Genomic DNA, 26,055 nt, shown 5'->3' on the forward strand with positions numbered 1-26,055 from the left:
GGATTAGTTGGTTTTTAGGGGCAGTCGAAACAAGCAGAACTTCAGAAGTCTTCCCTCTTCCGCCTACTTCCCTCAGGCATCTAATATGATTGTAAACGGAAACACCTACAATATAGACACTGAGTCATGTATCACTATGTAAATTGCAGACCTCCTGCCATTAGGGGATATTTCAGAGGCCTGTCCAGGAGCCCTGTTGAGTGTGATGGCTTTATTGTGTGTTAGGGTTGTTGTAACATCAGCTCATGTGGCCCGGAGAATGGAAACAGATGGCAGTAACATTATGTAAGGAGGGTGCTGAATGATGGCTGCCTCATATTTATGAGTGAGCCTGGGGCTCATTTTCAACCCTTCTTCTATTGCTAATGATCCCAAACTACAGTTCCCTCCCATCTCCCAAACTACAGTTCCCTCCCGTCTATAATGTGCCTGTGTGTCCTCTCTGAAGATCTTACTGGACAGTGGGCACACATGAGATGGGATACTGGACAGGACACACCATCTCTCTCAGTTAAATTAAGGAAGGAGAGGGGCCTCCCGGGTGGCGCAGTGGTCTAGGGCACTGCATCGCAGCGCTAGCTGCGCCACCAGAGTCTCTGGGTTCGCGCCCAGGCTCTTTTGCAGCCGGCCGCGACCGGGAGGTCCGTGGGGCGACGCACAATTGGCCTAGCGTCGTCCGGGTTAGGGAGGGTTTGGCCGGTAGGGATATCCTTGTCTCATCGCGCTCCAGCGACTCTTCTGGCGGGCCGGGCGCAGTGCGTGCTAACCAAGGGGGCCAGGTGCACGGTGTTTCCTACGACACATTGGTGCGGCTGGCTTCTGGGTTAGAGGCGCGCTGTGTTAAGAAGCAGTGCGGCTTGGTTGGGTTGTGCTTCGGAGGACGCATGGCTTTCGACCTTCGTCTCTCCCGAGCCCGTACGGGAGTTGTAGCGATGAGACAAGATAGTAATTACTAGCGATTGGATACCACGAAAATTGGGGAGAAAAGGGGGTAAAATTTATAAAAATTTAAAATTTAATTAAATTTAAAAAAAATTAAGGAAGGAGAATCCTTTTCCGTTAAGTGTTTCGACTTGAACGCGGTATGATGGATAATGATACCATGCGGTGTACAAAGTTGATCAAAGTTGAATTAATGAATCATCAAAGAAGACAGAACACTACATATATGTATGCACACTATGTACCGAGGGGTAATGAGCCAACCAAGGTGATTCAGTCACGTACCACTGAATGCCATTGGATTAAAAGGTTGATTCTCCTGCTTACCTTTCCCTGTTTGATCATGCACACATATAAGGTAATCTGATTATAGAATTCCACACAGTCAGAGAAATGAAAGTGCACCTTCCAACTCAAAGAACGGTAATGAGATTAGCATGAATTGAAAATGTGACTGAATTGACCGAAGAGTTGTTCCCATTGCTTGTGATTTAGATCCTTGACATTTTGTTTTCAAGTCAAAAATCATACTTTTGTGTCACTTCTTCAGCTGATTGTTTACTGCAGGAATAAACACGTCCAACATTTTCTGTTGTTTAGGAAAGGGACGATTCTTCCGATTCCGCCAGGCTGCCTTGAGTCTGGTCTCCAACAAACAGTCTCTTCCACAAGAGGACCCAGATGCCGTCATGGTGGACTCACCCTCCTCCTCGGTGGCTCTGACCAATTTCCAGTCGCCTCCGACCAAGGAAAACTGCAGCCCCACCAATGCCAAAGACACACGGGCCCTCATCAGCTCCAGCCACCACTCCTCCCAGGCCAGTTTGCATGGACCCGGACCCCTGAGCCACTCCTCTCCCAAGCAGTACCCGTGGGACAGGCTGTACCAGACAGAGGCGCACCAGTCCACCACCTGCCTGGCACACACCATCTCCAGAGGCAGCATCAGCGGGAGCAGCATGAGGCGAGCGTCCTCCGTCCACGACATAGAAGGCTTCAGCAACTCCAAGAGCATGTTCAGGGACCGACACGCAAGTGAAGGTAAAGTAGGATAATGAAATGTCTAATGAAAGCCTTGTGGTACCTAGATTTAGAATGGGGACAGAGCTATTGTCATCTTTGTGAATTGAGAGTGCTCCTTGCTCAATAATTGTGTATGATAGTATGCTATTACAGATTTATGTCAGCATTATCTGCATCCACAGTACTATGTATTTCTCTCTTCCTCTCACCTATATAATGCTGCTTTTAGACAATGGTCGCTATATCAGAGGTAACGATGTGTTCTCTGACCATGCTTGATGTGCACTGGACTGTTTGAAGCATGTATCCTAATCAAGGCAATTGCCCTCAATTATGATTATTTCGCCCTGAAATTCTACTCTCAATGGAAGTGCTGCACTTGAGAATGTGTTGTGACTTAGACATTTAGGTGTGGTGACGTTTTTGTCATGTCAGCTTATTTTAAATGTATTTTGATGATTGATCAACACCCCCTGAATGGAAGCCTGCTGCCTCAACTGATTGCTAATATTGCCATCCCCACCCAACACCTGCATGAAAGACAGCCATGTTGTTTTATTGGGGGGGGGGGGGGGGGGGTCAGCTCTGTCCGCTTCCCATGAATACTACTGCATGCTCTTTACTAGAGCTGTGCTGTACTGTATTACCACCTCTCTCTCCATAGTCAATTCCTTTGGGTTTTCTTCACGTTCCAGGTCCGTTCAATCATTTCAAGTCCAGTTTGCTGGGCTCCACCTCGGAGTCCAACATCAACAAGTACAGCACCATCAACAAGATCCCGCTGATTGCGCTCAACTTCGCAGAGCGGAATAACGAAAATAAGGCACAATCTCCTCCATCGTCAGAAAACACTATCATAGCACCCAAGGTCAAGGACAGAACGCACAACGTCACTGAAAAAGTCACACAGGTGAGACAGTTGACGCCATTTGTATGGAAAGCCACATTTGACTGTGTTGGTATAATCATTAACATTTGTTGGTATAATCACATTAAAATATATTTTTTATTTTTTCGTACAACTTTCCTGTTACATCATGCAGAAAATAAGACATGTACCTAATGAATGCCTGACACATATGATTATTTTTTTGCGCTAATGGCTGCTTGGGCATCCTCAATGAATTGAGGTTTGTGCTCTGTGGAAAAACAAGTCCAGCAGTGTAGTGTGTAGCAGAAACTCTTCTGCTTGTGCCTAGAACAACTAACCACTGTACAGTGACTGTCGTCTCATTAATGTCAGTGTCAAACCTCAGCACAGTCTGTAGGATAGAAAACCAAGCTTTCCCGTAAACTCAGACCTTCTTTGACAGGTGAAAACAAAGCACTTCTGACAATGACAATCTATAGAAGGGACAAGCCATTCTCACTCATAAATACAGCCATCATCCTACTGAACTCTCTATTTCTGTGTTGCTGTACCTTGAGTTGGCCATTCAATGGGTTTTTCACATCAGTAGCTGTCGGGATGCAATGAAGAATCCATAATTCTTCTTGTGGATGTGCTGAGACAACAGAAAACAAACCCTCTGGCCTCATAATTTCTCCTGCACTATTTATCAGCAGATAGGTCTTTCCTAGATAGCCTGTCAGAGCTCATTAAGATCCAGAGATCCAGAAAGCCACGTACTCACTGGCTGTTAGATTACAACATTGCTTGAATAACCATAACAAGCCATAGAGTCCAACCATGGAGAAAAGCTTACAGAGATGTTAACCAAGCTGTTGAATGTTGGACACTGTCTGTTGTATCTATACCACCGTTATGAATCGAGCACTACAAATGTCTAAAAAAGAGCATAAAGTAGTCTTATCAAAAGATGTACAGCTAGGACACGTTACCAGATTATCCTCCTTCAATACTATCATATCATATCAAATTAATCTAAATCAATAGATGAATTTACTACTACTTACTGCCAGAATGTGAGACGGTAAGGCAGTGATCCTGTGGAACACATCTATATTGGAAGTCACGTGATTCACATCCCAAGACAGGGGCAATTGTCATGTCTGTCAATTGAGAGGAGAGGACTGTGCAGCATTTACTCTCAGGTTAGCTGAGTCAAGTGAGTTAAAAGCAGACTCTGGTAAAACTGTCAGATTAATGTTTTGCCATTCCGACAAAAGCTTGACACTCATATCTACAGAGTAAAACTTGATTTCTATCAGAAACCTAGTTAATTAGTGCTCTTAGTGGTTGCTGTCCCCTCTTCTCGCTCTGCTACTACAGGTACTGTCACTTGGCGCTGATGTCCTTCCGGAATACAAGCTCCAGACTCCACGCATGGACAGATTCACCATCCTCCACTACAGTCCCTTCAAAGCTATGTGGGACTGGCTCATCCTGCTGCTGGTCATCTATACAGCCATCCTTACTCCCTACTCTGCTGCTTTCCTACTCAATGACCGCGAGGAGCAAATGAGGCGCGAGTGTGGATACTCCTGCAATCCCCTGAACGTGGTGGATTTCATGGTGGACATCATGTTCATCGTTGACATTGTTATCAACTTCCGGACCACCTACGTGAACCTGAACGAGGAAGTGGTCAGCCAACCAGGGAAGATCGCCATTCAATACTTCAAAGGCTGGTTCCTTATAGACATGGTGGCTGCGATCCCCTTTGACCTGCTTATCTTCGGTTCAGGATCAGATGAAGTAAGTCATCCCTAATGCATGTCTTTCCCTGTGTTTTTCTCTCTGGGTGGTTTATTGCATATCACTTTAGCAGTGCTCCCATTCTTTTCCCATTTACTAAGCTCAGTTTTACGGGCCACTACTTAAAGCCTGCATTTCTCTGTCTCATCTCTGAAAGGATTACTGTATTAAATTGCATGTTGCCTTTTTTTTCTTCTGAATGGCCGTCATTCAAAATCCATTTACGTGGATTAATGGCATACAAATGGCAATCAATGATGCATTTAAATGAAGGGAGAGTCAGCAGCGCTGTGTGCACAGCTTACATGCAGATGTGAAAGGCCCATTGGGAGGCAGGCTGGCTTGTTTATTTATGAGGGAATATCCCTTCAGGGTCTGGAGCCACTTCAGCGCTTTATCATGCTTTGTTGGCACACCAGAACATGAGAGACAGCTTGTGCTTATAAAGCATAATCACCTATTCTACTGCTGCTGAGTCATACTGAATATTGACAACAAACCAAAATAAAAACCAGTGTAATAAACTAAAAACCGTTCAATGTTAAATTTACCCCCATTGTCTTCTATCTATGCCACCAAGGTTTGCCACCAAGGTTTGTCTCCAATTTTTTACCTTCAAATAATTTTTTTAATGTATGTTTTGGATTAAATTGAAACAGGATCTTTAGTACTGTAGAGCTACAGCTTATTTAAGGGTAATTGTTGAGCATTTATATTCGTTTACTTTATTGACCAACCGCAACCAGGTGTAGGGAGCTATTTTGTCACAACCTGCAAGTGTTAATGGATTCACATATTTGCCCTTTCAAAGCACGGTTTTTGTCTAAGACAATAATGATCAGGGAGGTTTGTATCCAAGCCAGCAGGCTCCTGCGCTGTGTTTAAGTTCTCCGCCATGCTTCAGTTGCTTATACCCTGCTGGCTGCACAACACACTATACATAACATAGTATTGTTTTTATTCCACTGTAGGTATTCCAGTAATATTTTTTGTAGACTTGAGACTTTGCAATGTACAGTCGTGGCCAAAAGTTTTGAGAATGACACAAATATTAATTTCCACAAAGTTTGCTGCTTCAGTGTCTTTAGATATTTTTGTCAGATGTTACTATGGAATAGTGAAGTATAATTACAAGCATTTCATAAGTGTCAAAGGCTTTTATTGACAATTACATGAAGTTGATGCAAAGAATCAATATTTTCAGTGTTGACCCTTCTTTTTTCAAGACCTCTGCAATCCGCCCAGGCATGCTGTCAATTAACTTCTGGGCCACATCCTGACTGATGGTAGCCCATTCTTGCATAATCAATGCTGGGAGTTTGTCAGAATTTGTGAGTTTTTGTTTTTCCACCCGCCTCTTGAGGATTGACCACAAGTTCTCAATGGGATTAAGGTCTGGGGTGTTTCCTGGCAATGGACCCAAAATATCGATGTTTTGTTCCCCGAGACACATAGTTATCACTTTTGCCTTGTGGCAAGGTGCTCCATCATGCTAGAAAAGGCATTGTTCGTCACCAAACTGTTCCTGGATGTGTTGGTACCATTCTTTATTCATGGCTGTGTTCTTAGGCAAAATTGTGAGTGAGCCCACTCCCTTGGCTGAGAAGCAACCCCACACATGAATGGTCTCAGGATGCAGAGACTAAAACAGGAAGCTCCCGCGCTCAGGTCTGATTCCACGCTTCAAGATTGCTTCGTTCACGCGGATTGGGATATGTTCCGCATTGCGTCAAACAACAACATTGACGAATACGTTGATTCGGTGAGCGAGTTTATTAGCAAGTGCATCAGCAATGTCGTACGCACAGCAACTATTAAAACATTCCCAAACCAGAAACCGTGGATTGATGGAAGCATTCGCGCGAAACTGAAAGCGCGAACCACTGCTTTTAACCAGGGCAAGGTGACCGGAAACATGACCGAATACAAACAGTGTAGCTATTCCCTCCGCAAGGCAATCAAACAAGCTAAGCGTCAGTATAGAGACAAAGTAGAGTCAAAATTCAACGGCTCAGACACAAGAGGTATGTGGCAGGGTCTACAGTCAATCACGGATTACAAAAAGAAAACCAGCCCCGTCGCGGACCAGGATGTCTTGCTCCCAGACAGACTAAACAACTTCTTTGCTCGCTTTGAGGACAATACAGTGCCACTGACTCACTGCAGCCGACGTGAGTAAAACATTTAAACGTGTTAACCCTCACAAGGCTGCAGGCCCAGACGGCATCCCCAGCCGCGTCCTCAAAACATGCGCAGACCAGCTGGCTGGTGTGTTTACGGACATATTCAATCAATCCTTATCCCAGTCTGCTGTTCCCACATGCTTCAAGAGGGCCACCATTGTTCCTGTTCCCAAGAAAGCTAAGGTAACTGAGCTAAACGACTACCGCCCCGTAGCACTCACTTCCGTCATCATGAAGTGCGTTGAGAGACTAGTCAAGGACCATATCACCTCCACCCTACCTGACACCCTAGACCCACTCCAATTTGCTTACCGCCCCAATAGGTCCACAGACGACGCAATCGCAACCACAATGCACACTGCCCTAACCCATCTGGACAAGAGGAATACCTATGTGAGAATGCTGTTCATCGACTACAGCTCAGCATTTAACACCATAGTACCCTCCAAACTCGTCATCAAGCTCGAGACCCTGGGTCTCGACCCCGCCCTGTGCAACTGGGTACTGGACTTCCTGACGGGCCGCCCCCAGGTGGTGAGGGTAGGTAACAACATCTCCACCCCGCTTATCCTCAACACTGGGCCCCCACAAGGGTGCGTTCTGAGCCCTCTCCTGTACTCCCTGTTCACCCACGACTGTGTTGCCATGCACGCCTCCAACTCAATCATCAAGTTTGCAGACGACACTACAGTGGTAGGCTTGATTACCAACGACAACGAGACGGCCTACAGGGAGGAGGTGAGGGTCCTCGGAGTGTGGTGTCAGGAAAATAACCTCAGACTCAACGTCAACAAAACAAAGGAGATAATCGTAGACTTCAGGAAACAGCAGAGGGAGCACCCCCCTATCCACATCGACGGGACAGTAGTCGGGACGCATTGCTAACCATGTGTATGTGACAAATAAAATTTGATTTGATTTGATGCTTTACTGTTGGCATGACACAGGACTGATGGTAGCGCTCACCTTGACTTCTCCGGACAAGTTTTTTTCCGGATCCCCCAAACAATCGGAAAGGGGATTCATCAGAGAAAATTACTTTACCCCAGTTCTCAGCAGTCCAATCCCTGTACCTTTTGCAGAATATCAGTCTGTCCCTGATGTTTTTCCTAGATAGAAGTGGCTTCTTTGCTGCCCTTCTTGATACCAGGCCATCCTCCAAAAGTCTTCGCCTCACTGTGCGTGCAGATGCACTCACACCTGCCTGCTGCCATTCCTGAGCAAGCTCTGTACTGGTGGTGCCCCGATCCCGCAGCTGAATCAACTTTAGGAGACGGTCCTGGCGCTTGCTGGACTTTCTTGGGCACCCTGAAGCCTTCTTCACAACATTTGAATCGCTCTCCTTGGAGTTCTTGATGATCTGATAAATGGTTGATTTAGGTGCAATCTTACTGGCAGCAATATCCTTGCCCGTGAAGCCCTTTTTGTGCAAAGCCATGATGACGGCACGTGTTTCCTTGTAGGTAACCATGGTTGACAGAGGAAGAACTATGATTCCAAGCACCACCCTCCTTTTGAAGCTTCCAGTCTGTTATTCAAACTCAATCAGCATGACAGAGTTATCTCCCGCCTTGTCCTCGTCAACACTCACACCTGTGTTAACGAGAGAATCACTGACATGATGTCAGCTGGTCCTTTTGTGGCAGGCTGAAATGCAGTGGAAATGTTTTTGGGGGATTCAGTTCATTTGCATGGCAAAGAGGGACTTTGCAATTAATTGAAATTCATCTGATCACTCTTCATAACATTCTGGAGTATATGCAAATTGGCATCATACAAACTGAGGCAGCAGACTTTGTGAAAATTAATATTTGAGTCATTCTCAAGACTTTTGGACAAGACTGTATTTTTACATGTATTATTGTGTAGGAAAATGTGGTAGTATGCTCTGCAAAAAAAAAAAGAATACACTGACCGTTGTTTCCTTTTAACTAAATTAGTAATTCATTTTTTATTAATATTACGTACATATATTTGTACTTGTACTTAGTAACAAGCTTTTGCTCAATGGGAATAGCTTGAAAGAAAGTTGTGTGTTTCTGCCTGTCTTGTATCCCCTGAATAGTTCTTTGAGGAGGCTATTTTCTATTGGTAAAGGACCTGTAATGCTATTATAAGCCCTAGCTATGTGGAGCTAGATCAAACAGCTAAATGGGGCCAGGCAGGGATATGTACATGAGCACAGTGCTAGAAAGACATGCTGTACATGTACTCTATGTTCCTCAGCCGAGTACTGCTACAGAAAGCATCAAAGAATGTCCAGACTTGACAGCTGCTCATTCAATGTTTCAATTTGATCTGTTTCACATAATTGCAGCATCAACAATGACATTTCTACCCATTCAACAAACATACATTCCCACAGCCACACACCAAAGTCTCATCTACACATACAGTGGGGTCCATAATTATTGGCACCCTTGATATAGATTAGGAAAGAATACTATAAAATCCAAATCAAATACTGAGCTATGTTGTATTCTAAAATATATATATTGTTTAACAAGTACTGTAGGTATGAGGTACTTTTCTGCATATGCTTTTGTTTTTCAACACCAAACCCACCACTGGTGTGCTTGGCCAAAGAGCTCTATTTGCATGTCATCTGACCATCGCACCGGGTCCAATCAAAGTGCCAATGCCGCTTATCAAGCTCCAGGCATTGCTACTGTATGGTCAGATAACATGAAAATACAGCTCTTTGCCCTTGCACACCAATGGTGGATTTGGTGTTGAAAAACAAGCATATGCAGAAAAGTACCTCATACCTATGGTAACAAATGATGGTAGATTTTTGATGTGATAAGGCTATTTTGCGTCCACTGGTTCTGGGGCCGTTGTTAAAAGACAATTTAGCTTTTTTACAACCAAATCAAATTTTTTATATATAAATGGCATATTATAGAAAGGTCCAGACACCTTTTTTCTCAATTTCACTTGTGTCTGAGAAACTTACCCCAACAAGCGTTTCACTTCCTCATCTTCGTTGCGCAGCATGTACTGTACATGTACATGTACACTTCCATTTAAAAAAAATATTTTGGGCCTTCCTGTGACATCGGGTGCTGTAGGTGTCATGGAGGGCAGGTAGTTTGCCACACCACACCACCCTCTGGAGAGCCTTGCGGTTGAGGGCGGTGCAGTTGCCGTACCAGGGTGTGATACAGCCCGACAGGATGCTCTCGATTGTGCATCTGTAAAAGTGTGCCAGGGTTTTGGGTGACAAGGTAAATTTCTTCAGCCTCCTGAGGTTGAAGAGGCGCTGTTGCGCCTTCTTCACCACACTGTCTGTGTGTGTGGACCATTTCAGTTTGTCTGTGATGTGTACGCCCAACTTTCCACCTTCTACACTGCTGTCCCTTCGATGTGGATAGGGAGGTGCTCCTTCTGCTGTTTCCTGAAGTCCACGATCATCTCCTTTGTTTTGTTAATGCTGAGTGAGAGGTTGTTTTCCTGACATCACACTCCGAGTGCTCTCACCTCCTCCTTGTAGGCTGTCTCATCATTGTTGGTGATCAGGCCCACTACTGTTGTGTCGTCTGCAAACTTGATGATTGAGTTGGAGACGTGCATGGCCACGCAGTCATGGGTGAGGGCTGAGTACACACTATCATTACGTTTGCCGATGACACAACAGTGGTAGGCCTGATCACCGACAACGATAAGACAGCCTATAGGGAGGAGGTCAGAGACCTGGCCGTGTGGTGCCAGGACAACAACCTCTCCCTCAATTGTGGACTACAGGAAAAGGAGGAGCGAGCAACCCCCCGTTCTCATCGACGGGGCTGTAGTGGAGCAGGTAGAGAGCTTCAAGCTCCTTGGTGTCCACATCACCAACAAACTAACATCGTCCAAGCACACCAAGACAGTGGTGAAGAGGGCAAGACATAACCTATTCCCCCTCAGGAGACTGAAAAGATTTGGCATGGGTCCTCAGATTCTCAAAAGGTTGACAGCTGCACCATCGAGAGCTTCCTGACTGGTTGCATCACTGCCTGATATGGCAACTGCTTGGTCTCCGACTGCAAGGCACTACAGAGGGTAGTGCGTATGGCCCAGTACATCACTGGGGCCAAGCTTCCTGCCATCCAGGACCTCTATACCAGGCGGTGTCAGAAGAAGGCCCATACAATTGTCAAAGACTCCAGCCACCCTAGTCATAGACTGATCTCTCTGCTACCGCATGGCAAGCGGTCCAAGAGGCTTCTAAACAGCTTCTACCCCCAAGCCATAAGACTCCTGAATGTATAATCAAATGGCTACCCAGACTATTTGCATTGCCCCCCCCCCCCGCGCACCCCTTTTTACGCTGCTGCTACTCTCTGTTATTATCTATGCAAAGTCACTTTAATAACTCAACCTACATGTACTTATTACCTCAATTACCTCAACTTACCAGTGCCCCCGCACATTGACTCTGCACCGGTACCCCATGTTTATTGCCATTCTATTGTTATTTTACTGCTGCTCTTTAAATATTTGTTATTTTTACTTCTTATTCTTTTTTTTTTGCTTTGTTGGTTAAGGGCTTGTAGTAAGCATTTCACTGTACGGTCTACACCTGTTGTATTCGGCGCATGTGACAAATACAATTTGATTTGTTTTGATTTCAGTAATGTTATGCAGGTCTTTAGATGGTATACACATGAAATTGTGTCATTCCAAACTTTATCTGCAACGTTATATACCATTTTGTTGTGACTTGAGCGATACCTCTCTGTTCATTCTAGTTGCAGGCTACATAGAGAATGGAACAGCTGGATAGGGGAAACAGCTTGAGCAGCACAATGAGGATGGGGAAGGGAATTGCTGGTAGGGGTAAACAAGTGAAATCTCAAAAACAATCTCAAAAAACATTCCATTTACATAAAACATTTAGATTTGGTTGTAAAAACACAAACTTATCCTTTAGGTCAGGACTGCCCAACCCTCTTCCTGGAGATCTACTGTCCTGTAGGTTTTCAATCCAAACCTAATTTAGCGTATCTGATTCAGCTAGTTAAGGTCTTGCTGAGCAGCTAATTAGTAGAATCAGTTGTGTTACATTAGGGTTGGACTGAAAACCCACAGGACGGTAGATCTCCAGGAAGAGGGTTGTGCAACCCTGCTTTTGGTCAACGACATCATGAACTTTACAAGTACAAGAACATTTTTGCCCAAAATTTCGTTGCCTCTGCCATGAGGCTGACACTTGCCTGCAAGTGGATCTTCCAGCAAGACAATAACCCCAAGCGCTAATCAAAATCCAAAAATAAATTGTTAATTGACCACAAAGTCAACCATTTGAAATAGTTATCTCAGTCTCCTGACTTTAACACCATTGAAAACCTGTGGTTTGAATTGAAGAGTGTACTCCATAAGTGCAAACAAAGGACATCAAGGATTTGGAAAGATTATGTATGGAGGAAATAAAAAATAATAATTGTAGCATAAAATATCAACTCAGCAAAAAAATAAACGTCCCTTTTTCAGGACCCTGTCTTCAGAGATCATTTGTAAAAATCCAAATAACTTTACAGATCTTCATTGTTAAGGGTTTAAACACAGTTTCCCATTTAATGAACATGCACCTGTGGAACGGTCGTTAAGACACTAACAGCTTACAGACGGTAGGCAATTGAGGTCACAGTTATGAAAACTTAGGACACTAAAGAGGCCTTTCTACTGACTCTGAAAAACACCAAAAGAAAGATGCCCAGGGTCCCTGCTCATCTGTGTGAACATGCCTTAGGCATGCTGCAAAGAGGCATGAGGACTGCAGATGTGGCCAGGGAAATAAATTGCAATGTCCGTACTGTGAGACGCCTAAGACAGCGCTACAGGGAGACAGGAAAGACAGCGGATCGTCTTCGCAGTGGCAAACCACGTGTAGCAACACCTGCACAGGATCGGTACATCCGAACATCACACCTGCGGGACAGGTACAGGATGGTACCAACAACTGCCCGAGTTACACCAGGAACGCACAATCCCTCCAGCAGTGCTCAGACTGTCCGCAATAGGCTGTGAGAGGCTGGACTGAGGGCTTGTAGGCCTGTTGTAAGGTCCTCACCAGACATCACCGGCAACAATGTCGCCTATGGGCACAAACCTACCATCGCTGGCAAAAAGTGCTCTTCACTGACGAGTCGCGGTTTTGTCTCATCAGGGGTGATGGTCGGATTCGCGTTTATCGTCGAAGGAATGAGCGTTATACCGAGGCCTGTACTCTGGAGCGGAATCGATTTGGAGGTGGAGGGGTCCGTCATGGTCTGGGGAGGTGTGTCACAGCATCATCGGACTGAGCTTGTTGTCATTGCAGGCAATCTCAACGCTGTGTGTTACAGGGAAGACATCCTCCTCCCTCATGTGGTACCCTTCCTGCAGGCTCATCTTGACTTGACCATCCAGCATGACAATGCCACCAGCCATACTGCTCGTTCTGCTCGTGATTTCCTGCAAGACAGGATGTCAGTGTTCTGCCATGGCCAGCGAAGAGCCCGGATCTCAATCCCATTGACTACGTCTGGGAACTGTTGGATCGGAGGGTGAGGGCTAGGGCCACCCAGAAATGTCCGGGAACTTGCAGGTATCTTGATGAAAGAGTGGGGTAACATCTCACAGCAAGAACTGGCAAATCTGCTGCAGTCCATGAGGAGGAGATGCACTGTAGTACTTAATGCAGCTGGTGGCCACACCAGATACTGACTGTTACTTGCTTGCTACATAAATAGATACGCTAACCTATTTGCCACGTTATGACTGACTTGTGATCATTGCCCTTGTTAGTTTGATTGTATTGACATTCCCAGAGTTAGTTACATTCATCCGTTTTTGTCCTAAAAATGTAATCATGTAAACTGAAACAGTGGATCCCGAATGGAGGCAGCAAACAATGTACCAGGCCAGCTGTGATTTACAACCTAATAACAATATTTTTTGGACTACCAATAAGAAACTACCAATAAGAAATGTATTGGTGAATTATATTAATAATGCATTATACTGCATCCATCTATTCTGCCAACAATGCATTAGTGTACGTGTCACGTCTGCTCCAGCTCCTCCCCTCCGGCGTACGATGTTGCCAGAGTACTAACCACCGGCCCTGGGATTCATCATTACGCACACCTGGCACTCATCATTACCTGTTAATCATTATGATTCACACCTGGACTCCATTACCTTCATCCTTTCCTCCCCTTTATATGTCACTTTATTTGTCACACTCTATGTTCACTCACCAGTTGGTATTGTTCCTGTGTATTGGCGGTCTGCCTTATGTTAGTGGCGTGTTCTTGGTTTTATTAAAACGTTGCACCTGCTTCCGACTCACCGCCCCATCATTACAGAATACCAACTCAAAATTTGGAATGGAAGCAGCAGGACAACCGGACATTTCCCAGACGATCAATGAACAAGGTTACCTTCTTCATCAACACCATGATCAGCTGGCTCAACTGGGGACGGCCATGGAAGATGTTCTGTGCAGTCTACAATGTCTCAACAGCGGAGGATATTCTAGAGCCAGTCTACCCAACGAGTCAGCACACCAGCCCATCGAGCATCTCAGGTCTGCGGTGCCCGTCTATCCCTCCCGGAGAGAAATATGACGGAACACCATCCAAATGCCGTGGCTTCCTCCTTCAGTGCTCCCTCTATTTCGCACATCAGATAGTAGCCCCCACCACCGAGAGATCTAAGGTTGCCACGGTTATTTCTCTGCTGACTAGGCGGGCATTGGAATGGGCTACGGCCATCTGGGTGAGAGGATGAGCTTGAGTCTTATGAGGGGTTAATGGCTCTGTTTAAATGTATTTTTGATCATCCCTCGGAGGGCAGAGGGGGGTCAGCGTCTGCTCCAGCAGGATGCGCTTACTTTCCGGACAGTAGCAGCTTCCAGTGGATGGAATGAGCAGGCGCTCAGCACGTTATTTAGAAGAGGTCTGCGTGAGGAGGTCTAGACGGAACTGGCCTGCCAAGATGACACCCTCACCCTGGACGCACTCATTGCGATGGCCATCCATCTGGATAACCTCCTCCGGGAGCGTCGGCATCTTCATCGCTTCTCTCCCTCCTTCGGCGAGTGTTCCGGATCAGAGCCTGAACCCATGGAGGTAGGGGTCACATGCCTTCCAGCGGCGGACGACTCAGACGGATACAGCTGGGGCTCTGTCTGTACTGTGGCCAGGGAGGGCCCAAGCGCCAGCGGTGTCCGTTACTTCAGAATAAGGGATCCACTAGAGCAGAGGGACGGTCACGTGATGTTACATCACCTGAACCATGAGTGAGTATTCCATCTACTGTTCTTCCTGTTAGACTCTTTGTAGTACCCTTCACTCTGGCTGACTGTCCCTCATGCCCTGTGTCTACAGCTTTAGTGGATTCCGGCGCCGTGGGGGACTATGGATCAGACCCTTGCCTCCTCTCTCATTATTACTACCTACCTGCTCTCCTCTCCTTTTCCGGTTCAAGGTCTCGATTGTCGGCCTCTAGGATCCAGAACAATCACACACATCACCCAACCACTCACCCTCACCGTGGAGCCCAATCACCAGGAAAACATCCCCTTCATCACCAGTGCACCAGTTCACAAGATCATCCTCGGCCTACCTTGGCTTCAGCACCATAACCCTACCATCTCATGGTCAGGGATAAGAATCACCGACTGGTCACCTGAATGCCGGAATACCTGCTTCCCTGTCCCCTGTGGTTCCACGTCGGTTGAGAGTCCTGTGGTTGCCCTCCAGCCCAACATCCCGGAGGAATATCAGGATCTAAGGGAGGTATTCTCCAAGACCCGCGCTACCTCTCTCCCTCCTCATCGCCCCTGGGACTATGCCATTGACCTGTTTTCCGGTGCTACACCTCCGCGCAGACGCATCTACCCTCTGTCAGGGGCTGAGACCCAGGCCATGGAGGACTACAATTAAGAGGCGCTCCAACAGGGTTTCACCCGCAGGTCCACGTCCCCTGCATCGGCTGGTTTCTTCTTCGTGGCCAAGGAGGGAGGATTACGCCCTTGTATCGATTACCGTGGAAAGTATCGTACCCTCTCCCGTTGGTGCCATCGAGCAGCTCCGCAGGGCCCGGTTCTTCACCAAACTGGACCTGCGGAGTGCCTACAATCTCATTCGCATCCGGGAGGGGATGAGTGGAAGACGGCGTTCAGCACGATGTCTGGTCACTACGAGTACTTGGTTATGCCCTTTGGTTTAGCCAGTGCTCCGTCAGTGTTCCAGGCATTTGTCAACGAGGTGTTCAGGGACACGGTCGGACGTCAGGTGACTGTTTACATCGATGACATCCTGATCTTCTCGGCCAACCTGGAAGATCACATCACTCACGTTCTAGCAGTCCTGGAACGCCTCTTGGCTAACCCCCCGTTCGTCAAGGCAGAGAAGTGCCAATTCCACCAGAGGGCTGTCTCCTGCTTGGGCTACCAAATCAGCCCGCAGGGAGTGAGGATGTAGGACAAGAAGATAGATGCGGTAAGGTCATGGCCAGTCCCAACCACCAAGGGGTTACAATGGTTTTTGGGGTTTGCCAACTTTTACCGCCGATTCATCAGGAACTTCAGTGCCGTCACCGCCCCTCTCACCTCCCTCCTCAAGGTTGGATTGGCCTCCAGCAGCTGACCATGCCTTTCGTCTCCTCAAGGGGCGTTTCACCTCCGCCCCCTTACTGAAACACAGATCCCATGATACCTTTTGTGTTTGAGGTAGACTCATCGGAGTTGGGTGTGGGGGCAGTTTTGTCACAAAGACAGGGGGACCCATTAATTGTTTCCTTGTGCTTTCTTCTCCAAGAAACTGTTCCCCGCAGAGAAGAATTACGACGTCAGCCATCGGGAGCTCTTGGTGGTGAAGATGGCACTAGAGGAGTGGAGACACTGGCTGGAGGGCGCCAAGGAACCATTCGTCATCCTCACCGACCATCGGAACCTTACATACGGACAGAGAGGAGAATTGAATCCGCACCAAGCCAGGTGGGCCCTCTTCTTCACCAGGTTCGACTTCACGGTGACCTATTTCCCAGGTTTTAAGAACCTCATGGCCGATGCCCTGTCCCGTATCTACAATTCGGAGAGGGTCCTGTCCAGAAGGCAACCATAATCCCATCCTCCCGAGTTGTGGGTCCAGTGGTTTGGGATTTAGATGTGTACATTCGCCAGGCTCTAGAGAGGGAGCCCGCACGCAGAAATTGTCCTCCCACGCGCATCTACGTTCCCACAGGGATAAGGGATCGGCTGCTGACCTGGGCACACAGCTGTTGTCGCTGGATATCCAGGTATTTCTCGCACCATCCATTCCCTCACTGAGAAATACTGGTGGCCCACCTTGGTGCAGGATGTTACGCGGTATGTCAACTCCTGTTCCGTGTGTGCTCAAACCAAGTCCCCCCGGAATGCTCCAGCAGGGAAGCTCCTGCCGCTTCCCCCTTCCCGTGCCTCAGTGACCTTGGCTTCCCGTCCATTGTCAGCAGGAACAGGCAGACTGTCACCGCAGTGAGACCCCTGTGTTCCATCCTGGGGATTGCGTATGGCTCTCTACCAGGAACCCCCCACTCTGCCTGCCCTGCAAGAAACTGAGCCCCCAGTTTGTGGGGCGGTTCAAGGTTCTCCGGAGGGTGACACACAGGATACAATTACCCAGTCACTACCGTATCTCACCCTCTTAAAATGTCTCCCTTCTCAGGCCGGTGGTTCCTGGTCCCCTAGCTGATGCTGTCGCCCACACCTCCTGGACATCGAGGGGGGGCCGGCATAAGCTGTCAGATCCCTACTGGACTCCTGACGTCGTGGGGGTCGGCTCCAGTATCTGGTGGACTGGGCGAGGTATGGCCCAGAGGAGCGGTGTTGGGTTCCGGTGGAGGACATTCTGGACCCCAACATCATGATTTCCACCTTCGCCAACCGGACCAACCCGCTCCTCGGGGTCGTCCCCCTGGTCGGCGTCGTCCTGCGGCTGGAGCCGCACGTCAGAGGGGAGGGGGTACTGTCTCGTCTGCTCCTCCCCTCCGGCGTACGACGTCGCCAGAGTACTAACCCCCGGTCCTGGGATTCATCATTACGCGCACCTGTTACTCATTATGATTCACACCTGGACTCCATTACCTTCATAATTTCCTCTCCTTTATGTTACTCTCCCATGTTCACTCACCAATTGGTATTGTTCTTGTGTATCGGTGTTCTGCCTTATGTTAGTGTCGTGTTCTTGGTTTTATTAAAACGTTTCACCTGCTTCTGACTCACCGCCCTATCATTACAATACGTCATGGAATGTTGAGTCAAATAGAACCAATTTTTAAAACCTCTTAAAAAGTCGGTTTTGTAGGAAGAAAAATGGGAATTTGATGTTTTTGACTGATATGATTTTCTGTTAAATATCTGCAATGTAGTTAAATGTCATGTCCACTTTAAGGTTGCCAATAATTATGGACCCCACTGCACATTAGAACCACTGGCAGTGTTATCAATTACGGACCCTCTAAAAATAATGAATGGCAGCCAGGGTCATATTAATTGTCAGGTAAATAAATGATCTCCCTAAAGAGGACGATTGTGTAAGTGTAGCCATTGCTGATGAGAGAGCAAGCAGCAACCTCCCTAGGTATCGTTCATTGTGTTACCTTCCTCCCACCCAGACTTCAATAAAGCAGGATTTATCTGCCGGCTGCTTGTATCACAGCTCCGTGTTAATTTGTCCTTGACCGGAGAGTCATTACATTGAAAGTCGCAAAGATTAAGAGTCTTTGAATTATACTGTTGAGAGGAGTGCAGAGAAAGCTCATTACTGTTAAAATAGTGAATTTGACTATTTTTCCAGACTTTTTTAAAGCAGAGGTGTAAGCTAACTTTGGTAATACATCTGTCGGACTGAAGTATATTTTAATGCAGCTGTGTGATATTAATATACTGTAAATTAGTGCACACTTTGCATATAAATAAAATACAGTAAATACATTGAGTATACCAAACACTAGGAACACCTTTATATTATTGAGTGGCACCCCACCTCTACAAGGTGTCGAAAGCGTTCCATAGGGATGCTGGCCCATGTTGACTCCAATACTTCCCACAGTTGTATCAAGTTGGTTGGATGTCTTTGGGTGGTGGACCATTCTTGATACCCATGGGAAACGGTTGAGCATGAAAACCCAGCAGCATTGCAGTTCTTGACACAAACCGGTGCCACTGGCACCTACTACCATACCTCGTTCAAAGGCACATATTTTGTCTTCCCCATCCATGTGTCAATTGTCTCAAGGCTTAAAAATCCTTCTTTAACCTGTCTCCTCCCCTTCATCTACACGGATTGAAGTGGATTTAACAAGTGACATCAATAAGGGACCATAGCTTTCACCTGGATTCACCTGGTCAGTCTATGTCATGGAAAGAGAAGGTGTTCGTAATGTTTTTTACACTCAGTATTTATTTGGTAAAAGGTGGAACATATTTCACAATGTCTGATCATGTCTCTAGGAGTGCTTGTTAAATATGCACCGTATGTTTTGTCTCTTTAGACCACCACTCTGATTGGCCTGTTAAAGACAGCCCGACTGCTGCGATTGGTGCGTGTGGCCAGGAAACTGGATCGTTACTCTGAGTATGGAGCTGCTGTGCTAATGCTACTCATGTGCATCTTTGCACTTATTGCTCACTGGCTAGCCTGCATATGGTACGCCATTGGCAATGTGGAGAAGCCTTACCTGGAGCACAAGATTGGTTGGCTCGACAATCTGGGGGTCTCCATTGGCAAGAGGTATAACTACAGTGACCCTAGTTCTGGGCCCTCCATTAAGGACAAATATGTCACAGCACTTTACTTCACGTTCAGCAGTCTAACCAGCGTGGGCTTTGGGAATGTCTCCCCAAATACCAACTCAGAAAAGATCTTCTCCATCTGTGTCATGCTGATCGGCTGTGAGTCTGAACTATTCATTGTGTAACTTTTGTCCTTAAATTGACGAGATTGATTGTACAAATCAATGCATATTGTGAAAACACTAAATCATTGTGACTTACCCCTGCCTTTATATATGTCTGTGTTGTTCAGCCCTCATGTATGCCAGCATCTTCGGTAACGTCTCAGCCATCATCCAGCGGCTGTACTCTGGCACGGCCAGGTACCACACCCAGATGCTGCGGGTTCGAGAGTTCATCCGCTTCCACCAGATCCCCAACCCGCTAAAGCAGAGACTGGAGGAGTACTTCCAGCACTCCTGGACCTACACCAACGGCATCGACATGAACACGGTAAACAACAGAACCTCAAATCAGCACACCAACTTAGTTCCATCTTCTTTCTTGCCAATGTGATCCTCATGCAAAATGCTTAAAAAAAAAACGTTTTATTTTGTATTTCTGCTTTTCGATTGGAATAACATCTACGCTGGTAAGAACAGGAGGTACATATTATGTGAAAGTATGAACTGTAACCATTTCCATTTTCGCTTAATTCCTTGACATTTTTGTTTGGCTTTCAAAACATATTATAATATTTGGCTCTCAAAACATCTCGTTAATAGCCCATCATGTGTAGACAGAAGACAAATCAGCAACACCATAGTCATCGTCATTGTCATCATCACCACTTTTCTTTTCAGTTTTTGAGTGAAGTGTTTTAGTTTCCATACCATCTCCTGTGTTCTGTGTGCCAAACACTGCACTTCCACATGCATGCCGGATTCTAATTACAAGAGTGCTTTGTGCTGAGGCTAAGGGCATATGTCACAAGTTGGCTTGCATGTGGCTGCATGAGCTTGCTAAAAGGATATAGTAGTGTTTTCTTCTTTTGAAATCAAATACAATTTTATTCGTCACATGCTTCGTAAACAACAGCTGTAGACGAAGAGTGAAATGCTTACTTATGGTCCCTTCCCAACAAAGCAGAGTAAGAAAATAGAGAAATAATATAAAAGTAAAACACATAATAATAAATACACAATGACTAACGATATCTTGGCGATATACATGGGGTACCAGTACCGAGTCGATGTGCAGAGGTACGAGGTAATTGAGGTAGATATGTACATATACTGTAATAAAGTGACAGTAGCAGCAGCGTTATGTGATGAGTCAAAAATGTTTGTGCAAAAAGGGTCAATGCAGATAGTCCGGGTAAATATTTGGTTAATTATTTAACTAACTACACTGCATGACCAAAAGTATGTGGACACCTGCTCATCGAACATCTCATTCCAAAATCGAATCAAATCAAATTCTATTTGTCATATGTGCCGAGTACAACAGGTGTAGTAGACCTTACAGTCAAATGCTTACTTACAACCCTTAACCAACAATGTAGTTTAAAAAAAAGAATTATAGAAATATAAGAGGCAACAGTAAAATAACAGTAGCAAGGCTATATGAAGGGGGTTCCGGTACAGAGTAGAGTCAATGTGTTAATATGGAGTTGGTCCCCCCTTTGCTGCTATAACAGTCTCCACTCTTCTGGGAAGGCTTTCCACTAGATGTTGGAACATTGCTGCAGGGATTAGGGATCCCTACAGGCTGTCTCATTGTTTTGGGTGATCAAGCCTACCACTGTTGTGTCATCGGCAAACTTGATGATGGTGTAGGAGTCGTGCCCGGCCACCAAGCACGTACCCTTGAGGGGCCCTGTGTTGAGGCTCAGCGTGGCAGATGTGTTGTTGCCCACTCTCACCACCTGGGGGGCATCCTGTCAGGAAGTCCAGGATCCAGTTGCAGAGGGGCGTTCAGTCCTAGGGTCCTTAGCTTAGGGATGAGCTTGGAGGGAACTATGGTGTTGAACGCTGAGATGTACAGGTATTCAATGAACACCGTTCTCACATAGGTGTTCCTCTTGTCCAGGTGGGAAAGGGCAGTGTGGAGGGAAATAGAGGGTCGTGACATGACTATCATTAATGTAATGACTGCTATTAATCAAATAATTACCTACCACGTTTAATTATTACTATATTAAATTTAATTAATTAAATTAACTCATTAGGAATTTGGGGCACCACGGGAACAGTTGTTTACCGAGTTACTATCTCCCGACTTAAACTCTAAAGATGATATAAATATCTCTTACATCAATAAGAGTAAATTATTAATTATTACCTCATCAGTCTCATTCTTGGTATCTGCACGAACCCTAACCTAAGTATTGAATCAGCGATACACAAATTGGCTTAATTATTTATTTACTAACTAAATCATCACACAGAATACGTAAACACACACAGCATAGGTTATTGATTGCATACATAGTACAATGAAAACAGGTCCCTAGTGGACTAGCATGACCGTTTGGTTACGCAATGGAAAGAGAGGGGTATGTACATATATGTATATGTACATATATGTACATACATTTGGAAACAACACTCACCGTAACCAGAATATTTAGCACCCTAACAACCGTTCATTCGGATTAGAAATGCAATATATGTTTACGAGTGGATTATATTTCCCTGTCGAAACCACTCGATCCGTCTATGGGAAGTGGTTCGATGTAAGTCTCTGGTTGTCCACAAGAGGTCACAATGTCCTTCTTAGTTGTAGGCTTTTTCTGTCTTGTAGTGTTCATTAGAATAGATACCTCAGGTGGTGAGAGGGATCTGTCCTTCCCTCTCATCTTTGGTCAAATGTCCTAGACTACTTTACATACACAGATGCAGACTGTGAATGTTTGGTCTTTAACTTCTTCACTCGTTAAGAGTTTCAGAGGGTCTTACCATTTTCAGCCGTGTAGCCACCGCTTCACGCTGTCTGGTCTTGTAGTTTTAAACCATTTCAACGTGTGGGCCATGACCTCACGTTCTCTGGTCTAATATAAATTTCATTAGTGAGTCCTTTTAAGCACTCTGGTCTTGGAGGGTGTTCCGTCATGTTGACACGAACTCTGAGCTCACTTGGGCCGTCAGTAGCCATGCCCAAGTTTGCATGAAACACAATTCTCGTTTAGAAGGCTAAAATCACATTGCTATCTTCACAACAGTATTCTCATATTTTTTTTATCATATCATTTTTACAACATTTAGATGTAAACCTGATATATACAGTGTGAAAGCTCTTAAAGTTACAATGTTTCTGTTATAACGTCTTTCTAATCCTTTTTATGACATCACAAAATAGACATAAATTTTCCATATTCCATCTCTCATTATTCCCAACATTCGGATGTTGAAATATATTGTCCCAGTGTCCTTCGTTTTATGTTGTAGTTTTGGGCGGCAAACTCTTTTTAAAGACACAAAGACATTCCAATCACCCAAACTAGAAACCAAAAGGAGTCGGTCTGCTGCATTACAATTTACGATCGACGTGAGATGTCATAAAACCCCCACATCAATCCCTCCCCCCTCTCTGAGGGAGAGAGAGCTCTGTAGAGCTGATCCAGCTGTAACCGGATCTTTGGATCCTCACAGGAGAGTCATGACAAGAGATTGTGTCATCTGTGGATCTGTTGGGGCGATATGCAAATTGGAGTGGGTCCAGGGTGACTGGTATAATGGTGTTGATGTGAAACATGACCAGCCTTTCAAAGCATTTCATGGCTACAGATGTGAGTTCTACGGGGCAATAGTCATTTAGACATGTTACCTTGGCGTTCTTGGGCACAGGGACTATGGGGGTCTGCTTGAAACATGTAGGTATTACAGACTGGATCAGTGAGAGGTTGAAAATGTCTGTGACGACACTTGGCAGCAGGTCAGCGCATGCTCCAAGTACCAATCCTGGTAATCTGTTTAAAATGTCTTACTTACATTGGCTATGGAGAGTGTGATCATCCAGAATAGCTGGTTCTCTCATACATGGTTCAGTGCTGCTTCCCTCAAAGCGAGCATAGTAAGCATAGGCATTTAGCTCGTCTAGTAGGCTTGCGTCACTGGGCAGCTCACGGCTGGGTTTCCCTTTGTACTCTGTGATAGTTTGCAAGCCTTGCCACATCCAATGAGCATCAGAGCCGGTGTACTAGGATTCAATCTTAGTCCTGTATTGACGCGTTGCCTGTTTGTTGGTTTGTCGGAGGGCGTAGCATGATTTCTTATAAGAGTCTGGATTAGTGTCCCGCTCCTTGAAAGCGGCAGCTCTAGCCTTTAGCTAAGTGCGGACGTTGCCTGTAATCCATGGCTTCTGGTTGTGATATGTACGTACAGTCACTTTGGGGACGACTTCGCCGATGCACTTATTAATTATGCCGGTGACTGATCTTGTAAACTCCTCAATGCCATCGGATGAATCCTGGAACATATTCCAGTCTGTGCTAGTGAAACAGTCTGGTAGCTTAGCATCCGCTTCATCGGACCACTTCCGTATTGAGCGCGTCACTGATACTTCCTGTTTATAAAAACGTACAGTATCTTTCATTGTGAAAAAAGGTCTGAACAACCTGTGTGAGTGTATACAGTAGTTACATTTGCATCACTTTACATCACTGAAACACTTAATCATCATAGTAATTTACATGTGGGCCAACAGAGGAATAGTTTAACCTAGGTTCATTCCCACTTATTGTAAAGGTAAGTATATCCTTTTATTGTTTTTGTCACTACAGGTAGCCTACTTTAAATTCCAGGAGATGAAAACACTTTTGAGATCCCGTAACCATTTGAGAAGGGTGATCATAACTATGAAAACAAATATATAAAACCCAATTGGCTGACTCAAGAGGTGATCCACGTTGGCTGCATCCTATAATTGTTAAATTTCTCCACACATACTGTAGGTGTTAAAAGGATTCCCTGAGTGTCTTCAGGCAGATATCTGCCTCCACCTCAACCAGGATCTGTTGGAGAGCTGCAAGGCCTTCCATGGAGCTACCAAGGGCTGCCTGAGAGCCCTGGCCATGCGCTTCCAGACCACCCACGCCCCCCCAGGGGACACCCTGGTCCACTCTGGAGACGTCCTCACCGCACTTTACTTCCTGTCTCGGGGCTCCATAGAGATCTTGAAGGATGACATTGTGGTGGCCATTCTGGGTAAATGCAGTTGAACTATAAATAGAAATTGGTGTTTTTTTTCCTAGTCAGATCATATTTGTTTTATTTTTAAATTTAACTAGGCAAGTCAGTTAAGAAAAAAATCTTATTTACAATGACAGCCTATCAGGGAACAGCAACTTTTCGGTTACTGGCCCTATGCTCTAACCACTAGGCTACCTGCTGCCATATGGTCAGGAAAAATTCCTGGCACAAATTATATACTAGTCGTTAATGGAAAATTCCACCCCAAAACAATATTTTTGTATTTGTTTAATTAGTTTCATTGTCCGTTGTGCCAAAATGTTTTGCATGTGAGCAATCAAGTTTTCAACTTTCAAAATACAGAAATACAGACGGTAAGATACATTTAGCATCACAGCGGGTATATTGCATTTAGCATCACATGATGCAAAACGCAGCATCATATGATACAAAATGCATCATACCGGCTGTATTTCTGTATTTTGAACATTTTTGAAACATAATTGCTCACAAGCAAAACATTTTGGGACTATATCAACAACGGACAATGAAAAAAACACCTAAAGATAGTTTTTGGGTGGAGTTTTCCTTTAAGGCTAAGAGTTTTTCATGACCATGTGATCTGAGCAGTGAAAACTCCAGGCTCTATAAATGCTGATTGGAAAACATGCTAACGCTTATTGGTAGCTTTTTGAGGCATGACAAGACACATTGCTACTTACTGTACTGTCAGCGCAGTATTGAAAGAACCCAACCAAGTGGAGAACTGTGGTTGGTGAGGCAGTTTTATAACAATGGTTTCAGGAGCACTTACTCTGGCATGAGCATTAATATTAAAATTCCTTTCATCTGTGTTTATACAATTAAAGCTGTCATTTGTTTTGCATGTTTGCTGGACGGGTTGATTTGAATTATTGATTCGAATGATTCCGTCCTAGACCATGTAGGGTTTTCGTGCTCGTATGATATTTGCAGATATGTTGCGCTAGATGTCAGCTCAGGCAGGGATACATAGTGCCACCTCCCAAAGGAAAGATGGGTGGTTTTTCAAACACTGATCGACTGCAGCAGACCTCTTGTTCAAATCCAACAACTGACTGGAACAGTCTAGGCTACCCGGAATCTTAACATTCTCCTCGTAAGCGTAAGCACCTGAATGCATTTTATACCAGTTGTCTTACCTGGTTATGATTTTACTTCTCACATTTAGACAAGAACCGTGACTAGAGAAGTTAGATAGGCGTCCATTCCTAAGGTCCTGTCTGTTAAGGCATTAGGACTGTTCATCAGACATGATGGAGGCTCTGACATTTCTTTTAAGTGGCTCTGTGT

The 26,055-nt window shown here is 45.4% G+C and overlaps 1 protein-coding gene across 1 annotated transcript in view; it reads left to right on the top strand.

Moving 5' to 3' along the window:
* LOC139546903 (voltage-gated inwardly rectifying potassium channel KCNH7-like) overlaps positions 1-26,055 on the top strand; it is a 118,685-nt gene that overhangs the window by 41,833 nt on the left and 50,797 nt on the right. The window contains exons 4-10 of the mRNA XM_071355832.1: positions 1,543-1,983; positions 2,661-2,875; positions 4,199-4,624; positions 19,312-19,711; positions 19,845-20,044; positions 20,194-20,196; positions 24,486-24,738. Coding sequence (XP_071211933.1) covers positions 1,543-1,983; positions 2,661-2,875; positions 4,199-4,624; positions 19,312-19,711; positions 19,845-20,044; positions 20,194-20,196; positions 24,486-24,738 — 1,938 coding nt within the window. The remainder of the gene's footprint in view (positions 1-1,542; positions 1,984-2,660; positions 2,876-4,198; positions 4,625-19,311; positions 19,712-19,844; positions 20,045-20,193; positions 20,197-24,485; positions 24,739-26,055) is intronic.

This window comes from Salvelinus alpinus, chromosome 20 (assembly GCF_045679555.1).
Source record: "Salvelinus alpinus chromosome 20, SLU_Salpinus.1, whole genome shotgun sequence".
Classification (NCBI taxonomy): Eukaryota; Metazoa; Chordata; class Actinopteri; order Salmoniformes; family Salmonidae; genus Salvelinus; species Salvelinus alpinus.